The following is an 11444-nucleotide window of genomic DNA, read 5'->3' on the forward strand; positions in this document are numbered from 1 at the left end:
GGAGTCATTCAGTGGCTATGGCGCCATAAATGAGGGCCACGCCAGTGGCCCAGCACTGCTTATTCTAGAAGGACACAAGGACTTTGGAGCACAGCCAAAATGCCTGGAACAAAAGGTAGATATTGAAGCAAAGTATGAAATATGAACACTTTTTAAAAATGATTTCATATGATATGTAATATGCAAAACTGCCGCAATAATAATATTAGCAGATTACACAAGGCATGCAAAAAGTAATGTCCTGAATGTTTTAAACATTTAACAGGTAACAGAGTCGGACAAGAAATAGAAATCAACCACCAAGGTAAAAAAATTGCCCACAGCAGACCCATTGCACATATTGGAAAGTGTTACACACACATAATTCATAAAAGCCTGCTCAAAATCAGTCACTGTCAGTATTGGCTAAGTTCTGGCAAGGTTCTCTCAAATGTATGAAAAAAAATTCTTCCAGCAACATTAATAGAACTGTTGTCTGGGCTTTAATAACATTCACAAAACATCAGCACAAAACCCTTATTTAGACTTCGTTCATGGAAATTTTTTTTCCCTGAAATGTTTTATGAAATGTTACTTGTTTCAGGATGTTCAGAGAACATTAGAGAGAACTGTTCCTACACTCTTGGAAAAAAAGGTACAAAAATTGTCACTGGGGGCAGTACATTTTCAAAAGGCACACCTTTGTACCTAAAGAGTCAAGGTACATATTAGTACCTAAAGTATACACATTAGTACCAAAAAGGTACAAAAGTGTACCTTTTGAAAAGGGTACCGCCCCGGCGACAGCTTTTGTACCTTTTTTTCTGAGAGTGTATAATATATGCACAATGATTAATGAAACATTTCCTTAATGTTTTCTCTGGGCGTTTGCATTAACCAAGAAAAAAAAAAAAAAAAAACAACTGGTTGTTTAAACATTCTGATACCATTTTTTCGAAATCACATTTTCATAACTTCATAAGAACGTTTGCTAAACTTTCTTTTATTCACCCGGGTTAACTAAGATCTTTAAACATTCTTCCAGTAGCATTCACAAGACTGTTCATCTAAAGTTGTCTGGTCTTTAATAACGTGCACAGAAAAACATTTTTCTAAATTTTATTTTTTTTAAATGATATTACTTATTACTTTTTTAAGAACATTTTAAAGTAACTTTCCTATAATTTTTTGCAAAATGATGACTGGAACATTCTCTTGATGTTTTTTTCTTTAACATATTTTTGGAACATTTAGAGCATAACATTCACTGTTATCTGGAATAACTAAGATCTTTAAATGTTCTTCCATTAATAGTAATACAACGTTCATTTAAAGTTGTGGTCTTTAATATTCACACAAAAACTTTTATTTATACATCCTTCATGGAACGTTTGTTTTCTGCAACATTTTTTAAAACATTGTTACTACTTCTTTCAGAATATATAAAGACCATTCCCCAAAAGAAAACATTCTTCTAATGTTTGCACATGCATAAATGAGACATTCTCTCAAAGTTTTATCTAATCATTTGAAATATTCAGGAGAACATCAGGCATAAGGTTTTTCAAACTTAATAGGAATGTTAGCAAAATGATACTTTTGTTAGTTGGGATAACTGAGATCTTCAGATGCTTTCTTTTGAAACTGAATTTTATTTAGTTATTATTTTTCCCTGTAGCAACCTCAGACTCCCAAGGAGCAGCCGAAGAAGGTGAAAGGTGATCAGAAAGGAGATGATGCCAAAAAGCAAGGAGGTAAATACTGACAACAGCACAGAGAAGACACAAGTGAAAAAAAGGCATTTCAGATGCATGAAAATACAAGCAAAAATGACACTGACACATATCTGAAATGTAAAATGCTTTTTATGGCTTTGACTCACAAATAACGATTTGTTTGATTGATTACATAGAATTAAGTGTGAAACGATAAACCACTATACGTTATCTTGATTGCAAATGAATAAAGAAGATTGCACATTTCTTGCTCTCAGGGGAACAAGTGGATTTTGTTTCCAGTCAAAGTATCTGTCTCTTTGTCTTTCCCCCGCAGGACAGCCGAAGGGAGAGGAGCAATAATTTCCAGGCCTTCGTGAAGCTGGCTCTGGAGACTCTCCTGGGCTCTTGTCGACGCAAGCATGGGGGCCCCCAGGGTCGGCCGGGCTGAGGTTTGCTCCTCCCACCACCCAGCCAATCACCAGCAGCCATCTGACCATCGCTAGACAGAGCCTGGCCTAAGCCACCGTAGTCTGTCCCTTTCTGTACCTCCTCACATGGGTCTCACGTTGTTTGAATAACACTGGTGATTTGCTCATTGGAAGTTGGGCCAATATAAAGGACTCCAGAGAGTCTGTGGCCCCCGCCCTCATCCGTTAATCTGACTCCACCCATGTCATAGAGCTCAACAGTGTTTTTACATAAATGAACTGATTTACAAATAAACATGATTTCATACACTTGCCATAATTGGCATTTTGACTGATTTTTAAATCAAATAATTGATTTATTTACACACACAACACTATTCAAAAGTTTGTGGCAATTAAGATTTTTAAATATCTTTGAAATGGGTTTAGTAGTAGTCTCATGCTCATCAATGCATCATTATTTTGAATACAGTAATATTTCATATTATAATTTTATTATTAATATTGCAATTTATATTATAATTTAATATTATTATTTATAATTTGTATTTTTAATTTAAATTAGCAAATAATAATTATAGCTTTTTTTCATTTTTATATATTTAAAAAAAAAGTAATTTATTCCTGTGATGAATTCTCAACATCATTACAGTCTTCAGAGTGTCACATGATCTTCACTGATTTGCTGGTCAAGAAGCATTTCTAATTATTATCAATGTTGAAAAAAAAAGTTGTGTGTTGCCTTTTGGGGGGGGATCTTATGAAAATGACACTTTTTAAGGATTCTTTGATTAATATGAAAGGTAAAGACAACAGCATTTGTATTTGAAATCAAAATCTTTTCTCTCATTTTATTATAAATGCTTTTAGTGTTCACTTTTTGATCAGTTTAATGCGTCCTGGTGTGAATATTAATAAAAGACTTTGAAAAATTAAAAAAATACTTTTTTTATAACATGTACACTAACTAAATCATTTGCGTCAAAACCAGGCGCCTGTACTAAAGAAAATGAATAGGTTCGACTATATATTTTTTGCTGTTTGATATTTATTTCAAACAATCTCAATTCCTCAGGCAATCAATTTTATAGCTACATAATTCTATAACAAAAGAAATGTAGCCTCTTGCTTTGACCCTACAATAACATGTGCATTATAAAATAAATCAATTTTTGGCCTATACTGTTCCCCATGTGAACCAGCATCGGGCCTAGTTGACAGCAGAGAGAAATAGGTGTAGTGTATCCATGCATCAGAGACAGAGCCCAGGGAATAGAAAGCATGTATGTTTATACAGTATTAGGCTGAGGCAGCTAAACCATAGGATGTATTTGTGCCAGAGAACAAGAGTTTTAGGAGGTGCATGTAGTCTTCTAACTAGATTAGGGGTTGTGTTGGTTCTGGAAATAAAGCATATTAAATGCACTCCAGTATTTGACCATACAGTGCTTCTGCTTTATTGAATGTCACAAAGCATGTCATTTTTCTCTTGACTTAACCACATCAGACACATTGTGAGTGTGTGTGATTATATATGCAGAGCCATAAACCTGTCAGAGTGATGTGAGCATTTCACTCCGGATGCACTCAAAAAAAAAAAATGCCATTCATATTTAATCTCAAGTAATTAATATTTACTGACAGCAGCGACGCTATCATATGTGGCATTGTACCAAAGATGTCATGCGATGGTCAGACCTGTATAAACTGGTATACTGGCTCAAACCTTTTATTAAGAGAGAACAGGATATGAGAATAAATCTAGAATAATATAATATAATATAAAACTCCTCCAAGTGCTTATGATTGTTCATATCTTTATTAAATACACAGTACTCGAAGATACATGTCCAAAAACACTAAACAGGCTATTATAAAAATGTACTCAAAAGTACCATGGTATTTCTATGGTATTCTATGAGGTACCATATTTGGGCCTTAAATATATGATACATATGATACAGAATACCATGTTATTACCATGGTACATGTCCGATAAACACATTTGAAAAGCATGGTATTAACATGGTATTCTATGAAGTTCTGTACCATATACGTATTACAGTACATAATCTTATTGACTCCAAATTTTTGAACAGATATATATATATATATATATATATATATATATATATATATATATATATATATATATATATATATTATTATTATTTATTTATTTATGCACTGTACCATGGTATTTACATACTCCAAGGTAGGCTACATAATAGAATACCATGGTATTAAAACGTTAAATGTCCAATAAACAAAATAGGCTACAATGTTACAAAAAACATGCCCAAAAATGCCATGATATTAACACAGTATTCTATATAATGAGCCATGTTCCTATGATACTCAATTACTATGTACTGTACCATAGCATTTACATACTCAAGGGTAGATGGAATACCATGGTATCCAATAAAAAAAGGGCTATATTTACAAAACTGTGCTTGTTGCCCATGGAACTATAGTACAAGCATAGTATTTTAGGCATGTGCAATTATAGTACAGTATATAACGTGGATTTAAGTGTCACAGTATTACCCATCTGATAGCATTACTGCATCAGTACTTTCATGATGTCGTGTAATTTATACCATAGTAGGTACTTCTTCTGAAACCCTTGCATTACCATGGTGCATGTCCAAAAACATGGTAAAACGATTGTGGTACGTTTTCTTCTAGTACTATGTATGGATTCATAATTGTGTGCGGTTCACGCCACACAAAACTCCCTCCCACCCACCCACCCCCACTCTCCTCTCCTCTCTCTCTCTCTCTCACGATTCTTGGCTTTCCTCCATCAGAGCTTCAGGATCGTCACACGAGAGCATCCAGCGCGCGAGGCATCATTTCCTCACAGATATGGCTCTCCGTCAGTCTGTCGGATTGGACGGCGGGGATCGGCTGATTTCTGCACGAACGCCGGAGAAATGTTCGGATAACTGGCATCGCTTTTTCAGGTCCAGCATCTTTCTTCCGCGAAGTGCTTCAGGTAAACGCTCGTGTGCTAAAAGTGACGCCGCTGTTCCAATCACTGTCGCGCTTTAACTGTCCGTGGGATTCTGGTGAGTGACACAATGTAACAAGCCAAAAAAATCGAATCGTGATTTGGCGCGTTTCACCTGAGACCGTGCGCTTCTCACGAAAACAAGTCCGGCGTGCCTTTCACCCTACAATTCAAATGGGAAGATTTTTTTTGTACTAGTATTATTTTTTGAGTTGTGACATTTTTTTTTTTTTTTTTTTAAGAAAATTAAACTTTAACACACAATTTTCTTGATTTAAATGAGCCCAGATGTTTAGCTTTTGAGTTTTTATTCTCGTTGATGATTCTCATTAGATTTTAATGCAGTAATGAGAATTGTCCTCAAAAAGAAAATAAAGCTGAAATTATCTATCTATCTATCTATCTATCTATCTATCTATCTACTGAAATTATCTATCTAACTATCTATCTATCTATCTATCTATCTATCTATCTATCTATCTATCTATTTATTTTGCATTATGTTAATGAGAATGGGTGCCTGCTTAATTGTTATGAAAAACTAATGTCACAAATGAATGCCAAAAAAGGCTCTAGTTGTCTTTATGCTAACATATTTGATTTGGGGCTGCATATATGTTGTTCTGATTATGAGATATTTTCCTGTCAGCTGGTCTGTAGACTATAATTAAAATGCTATTGGGAACTTGGCGTAGGCAGCAAATTGGCCTTTACAAGCTCTCTGTAGGTGTCTGAACTATATACAGAGAAGAAGCATTGATGTACAGTGTCTTATACTTGCACATAATGTTTTAATTTTACTACATTTCTGCTTCAGACAATAATTGACAGCCCCTCTGTTGAAGGCCCCTTATATTGGGACAAAGCTTTTCAGGGAGATGGCAAGAGTGCATTGTGTTTGATAATTAGTTATTTAACTTCTTATAGACACAGTTCTCTTAGAGTAACTTGATTTGTGTATCAGTGTTGTTATTGTTAATTTAACATAAAACTATCAAAAACAGTTTTTATTTTTGTTAGTGAATAATAATATATTAATATTTGATGCAAAACATAATCTTGAAATATAGTGAACAGAATCATTTATTATCTGCGATATGAAATAAAATGTCAAACTGCTTTACACAATGGCTTCATTCAGTGTCTAAAAATCATTTTGGGAAATAAAACTGAAATAAAATATTGAATATTATATTAATAAAATATGAAAATAAAAATGAATAAAATATATATATTAGATGAAAAACTTGGAATCTAACTGAAAATGAGTTGAATTTGAAGTGCTCAAAGTACTTAAAGCAAAAAAATAAATTAAAGATAAATATACAAATTAAAAATGACAAAATCATATAACAAAATGACTTAAACATTAACTAAAATTAATATTAAAAACTGAGAATATAAAATATAAATAAAGTTGATTTATGGTAAATTAATAATAATAAAATATAATATTATTCAAATATGGAAATGAATAAAATATCATGTCATGAAAAGCTTAAATGAAAATTTGAAATGTTACCTTGGAATCTAAATGAGTACTAGAAGTACTAAAATGACTTAAATAAAAATTGAACTAAAGCTAAACTTTTAAATTAATCTCAAAAGCATGTAACAAAAAAAATAAAAAAAAATTGGTGGTGAAAACTGAAAATATAAAAAAACCTAATTTAAAATAAAAAAAGCAATGATGGTAAATTAATAATAGTAAAAAAACATGTAGTGACTGACATTTCACGAATCAACCCTTGTGTGATTTGAACCACCAGTCTTAGAGTTTCCAGGCAGCCCAGCTTAATAGTTTCATCCCAAAAGGACGTCTTTGCTGAATGATGACTCACTTATGATCACAAGAACTATTGAAGTAAAACGTGTGTCTCTGTTTTTAACGTCTTAGGGAGAGTTTCGCAGCTTTGCAGTGGAAGAAGTGTGTGATGAAAACATCAGTGATGGATCTTAAAGTGGAACCTATGGACATTGATTACGACCAGCCGCCTCCCCTCCAAGTGTTCGCTCACACCTCGACTCTGCACGGCATCTCTCATATCTTCTCCTATGAGAAGATCACGGCCAAATGCTGCCTCTGGGTGGTGTTTTTCCTCAGCTCACTGACCTTTTCTCATGTACGTCTGCGTCGATCGGATTCAGTTCTACCTGGAGTACCCTCACGTCCCCCAAGCTGGACGAGATCACCACGCCCATCATGGTTTTCCCAGCAGTGACGATTTGCAATCTCAACTCCATCCGCTTCAGCAGGATCACACGGAATGACCTGTACCACGCGGGCGAGCTGCTGGCGCTGCTCAACTCCAGGTTGGTGAATGTGTATCAGTCGAGGGGCTGTAGTTAAGTTTTAATAATGAGCATGAGTCACTCGCTCAGTAGATTATGCTCTCGTATTCCCTGCATGAATGCACAAGCACATTGGAGTGTAAATGATTAGTGTGCTTTTATTGAACTTGAGGAGCGGAAATGAAAATGCAGGGCTCTGGGGAGTCATGATACTGTATATATTTCTGTCGCTCCTGCCTCTTCATCCTAAAAGCTTTTCCGACAAATTGAAAGATGCAGTCTGATTATTGTTCATTTTTTAATTGTAGAAAGGTGCACTTTTGAAAATAAAGCTTCCAGTAGGTGTTTTGCATCTATGCCATAAAGGAACCAGAATGGATTTGAAGAAATTTAGCATCACAACACTTGTTCACCAATGGATCCTCTGCAGTGAATGGGTGCCGTCAGAATGAGAGTCCAAACAGCTGATAAAAAAAATCACAATAATCCACAAGTAATCCACAGCACTCCAGTCCATCAGTTAATGTCTTGAGAAGACAAAAGCTGCATGTTTGTAAGAAACACATCCATCATTAAGTCGTCTTTAACTTTAAACTGTCACTTCTGGCCATAATAAAGGTCACTTATCCACAATAATGCTTCCTCCAGTGCAGAACTCATCTCAAAATCCCCCAACATATTTATTTAGGACTGTTTTGGCTCGTAAATGGTGCTTTATCTGTGCATGTTTCTCTCCTGATTCAGATAAGATGACTTTTTCACTAGAGGAAGCAATATGATTGATAGAGGACTCTTATTTTTAGATATTTTAAATAAATTAATTATTAAGACAGTTATTTGCTTAAAAAGACGATGGATTACTTGTGTGGATTTTTTTATCAGATGTTTGGACTCTCATTTTGACGGCACCCATTCACTGCAGGTGGATCCATTGGTGTAATGTTACATTTCTCCAAATGACATGACATGCTGTTCTGATAAATAAACAAAAAGCTCATCAAACATCTTGGATGGCCTGAGTAAATTTTCAACAAATTTTCATTTTTGGGTGAATTATGCCTTTAAGAAGATTTGAATCATCTAAAGAAGACCTTTTTTAATATAAAGAACCTTTTGTCCAATGGAAAAGTTCACTGGATGATAAAGGTTTTTTACGGAATCATAAATGCTAATAAAGAGCCTTTTTTTGTTAAGAGACATGTAGACCGTGTATCATCAGATTATATGGGTCTTTTCTGGATTGCTGAAGTGCAACTCCTATATTAAAATATTTAAGTAAAATGAAATCTTTGGCATGAGAATCAGTATCCGCTTCCCTCTGGCATCAGGAAGTCGTGATTTAGTTACTGCAGTGTTTTGTAACACCCCCGGCAGCTGTGATGTGATGTGGGTTTTGAATTGGACTTCAGTCATGCCTGCTTCTGCATTCTAAGTGCTTCTGCACAATGACACACACACTGTCTCTCTTTTTCTCAGTTTTATTCTGTATTTGGGTCTAGTGTGGCACTTTTAGACATGTTTACAGAAAAATTAACCTTGACTGAAGGTTCCTGAAAGAACAGCTGAAAAGAACATGCACAGCTTTGCTGCATCAAGGGCACAAAATATTAATGATTAATATTAATAATAATATAAATATTGACATCGCACCATTATTTAGGTCTCAGAGTGTAGTCCAACTGAGATTAAATCTAGATTTTGCCTCTAAATTCTGCATGTATTTATTTGTATAGCACCTGTTCTGTCATGATTTACTAAAACTTTACTAAAGTTGACTTCTTTTTCTTCTGTGGAACACAAAAGAATTTTGCAACAGCTCTTTTCTTCCATAATATGACATTCATCCTAGTGTTATTTAAGTATATTTATAAACAATTTTAGTTTTTATTATTATTTTAATTAGCTTTTATTTTTGTATTTTCAGTTTTCATTGGAATTTTTACCTTAATTTTTAGTAGTTTTGCAATGTGCTTTTGTTTTTTTCATCTAATGTATATATTTTATTTCAGCTTTATTTCAGTTAACAAAAAAGCTTTTTAATAACTTTAGTCAATGATTTGCATGACTTTCTTCTGTGAAAACAAGATATTTTGAAAAATGCATGAAATATAAAAAAATGTCTGTCATTTCACAATGAATACTGAGTTATGTCATTTCGATTAAATAAATAAATAAAATGGCTTGCATGGATGAATATTTCATAATAAGATAAATAATATACATTTCAAAATTAATTTTTGTTTTCATTTAACAACAAAAAAATATTTGTTTGTATAGCTTTTTTTATTATTCAGTCAACTCTTTTTGTGAAGAAATTTTTAACAGTTAAAACACTTTTAGAGTTTTTAGTGAAAATAAATTGTAAAAAACCTGATATAATGATATTAATTAACCTGATATACCTGATATTAATTCATACATTTTTTTCTCGCCACGAAAATAAAAGCTGGCATGACGTTCAACCACAAACAAACAAACTCTTAATAAAAAGTTCATAATGATAATAAAAAAAAACATATTAAAGCAATGCATTTTGCACTAGGTTTGACAACTTAATAAAAGCTTTAATTTCCATAGAACACTTTCATTGCATTAAAGGTTCTTTATATAGTGGAAAAGGTGAAATGTTCTTCACACTAAGTTCATTGAAAGGTTCTTTTGGGAGCCAAAAATAGTTCTTGTTTTTTTGTTTTGTTTTTTTGTTGCCTGTCTCTATAGACATGAGATTCGGGACGCTCACCTGGTTGAAGAAAGCGTGATGGAGGTTCTCAAGAGCAAAGCAGACTTTCGCTCCTTCAAGCCGCGACCCTTCAACATGTGGGACTTCTATAATAGAACAGGACATGACATAAAAGACATGCTGCTCTCCTGCCAGTTCAGAGGTTGGCCGTGTCGACCCGAGGACTTCAGTGTGGTGAGGCACTCTAGGGATGCACAGTGATAGATTTCTTTGAGCTCTTTTCACTTAAAGTCCCATTCTGCAGCCCTGCTGTATTTATTTGATGCGAATCTCTTGGAGCGCTGAAGGCTTTTTCTAGGTTTCAGCCAAATGCTGGGGTGTGATATTTGACAGTCCAATCATTTACGCTGCTGGAATGAAGTTTGTAGTTCTCAAGATTTCCCAGGGTTCACATTGTGCTGTTGAGTTGTTTGAGATTATGGCTTTCATTTCAGCAACACTAACAAAATGCACAAAAAAAAGACACTTTTCTTATATGTGTCCGGCTACACGGTACAACCAGAGCTCAACTATAAGGATGTCGTGATGGCCTGAGGCTAATGTGAGGGAGGTTTGGCCAGAACTGTCAATTCAGTTCAGTTTGCGTGCAGAGCAGCTGTTCTGCGAGTAGAAGTGCATTGAAATTTTAATTTGTACACTACGGTCCAAAAGTTTGGGGTCGGTAAGATTTTTTAATGTTTTTAAAGAAGTCACCATGGCTGCATTTATTTGTTCAAAAATACTGTAAAAATAGGAATATTATTACAATTTAAAATAACTATTTGCTATTTGACTATATTTTAAAATCTAATTTATTCCTGTGATGCAAAGCTGAATTTTCAGCATCAAACTCCGTCTTCAGTGTCACATGATCCGTCAGAAACATTTCTTACTTTTATCAATGAATGAATTCAAAAGACCATGAAAGTTCAAAAGACAAGCCTTTCCATCACCAACTGTAGCTTGCAGAGTTGTTTTTTTCCTGAAAACACCTGATTTTTTTTTTTTTGAGCAAGTAAGTATCCATCAGAATAGTAGCAGAAATTTTAATTCTTTTAAAAGACATAAACATGCAAAATATATATTTTCATATTGTAGGCTTTCCATATTGAACACATAAATGCATTTAAAGTATGTGTGTGACAGACACTTTTGTCAAAAGCAAATGAAAGTCCTTACAAGGGGTACATTTGATCTGTGAGGTGTTTTTGGGAATCAAACCCATGGCAGTGCTAGTACCAGGCACTTCCAAATTGAAACTACAGGAATGCAAAAATTCTGTCAAATTTGAA

At 34.1% G+C, this 11444-nt stretch overlaps 1 protein-coding gene across 1 annotated transcript; it reads left to right on the forward strand.

The window, feature by feature from the left end:
* The first annotated feature begins 6966 nt into the window (after positions 1-6966).
* LOC122136122 (acid-sensing ion channel 1A-like) lies at positions 6967-10581 on the forward strand. The gene is made up of 2 exons (XM_042717629.1): positions 6967-7454; positions 10152-10581. The coding sequence occupies exons 1-2, from the start codon at positions 7216-7218 to the stop codon at positions 10372-10374; spliced, it is 462 nt and encodes a 153-aa protein (XP_042573563.1). The 5' UTR covers positions 6967-7215; the 3' UTR covers positions 10375-10581.
* The last annotated feature ends 863 nt before the right edge of the window (positions 10582-11444 follow it).

The sequence above is a fragment of the Cyprinus carpio genome, chromosome B2, assembly GCF_018340385.1.
Source record: "Cyprinus carpio isolate SPL01 chromosome B2, ASM1834038v1, whole genome shotgun sequence".
Lineage (NCBI taxonomy): Eukaryota > Metazoa > Chordata > Actinopteri > Cypriniformes > Cyprinidae > Cyprinus > Cyprinus carpio.

Coding starts and splice junctions, on each gene's coding strand:
- LOC122136122 (XM_042717629.1), top strand. CDS start 7,216: ATGCTGCCTCTGGGTGGTGTTTTTCCTCAGCTCACTGACCTTTTCTCA. Junction 7,455..10,151: donor CTGGCGCTGCTCAACTCCAG/GTTGGTGAATGT, acceptor CTGTCTCTATAG/ACATGAGATTCGGGACGCTC.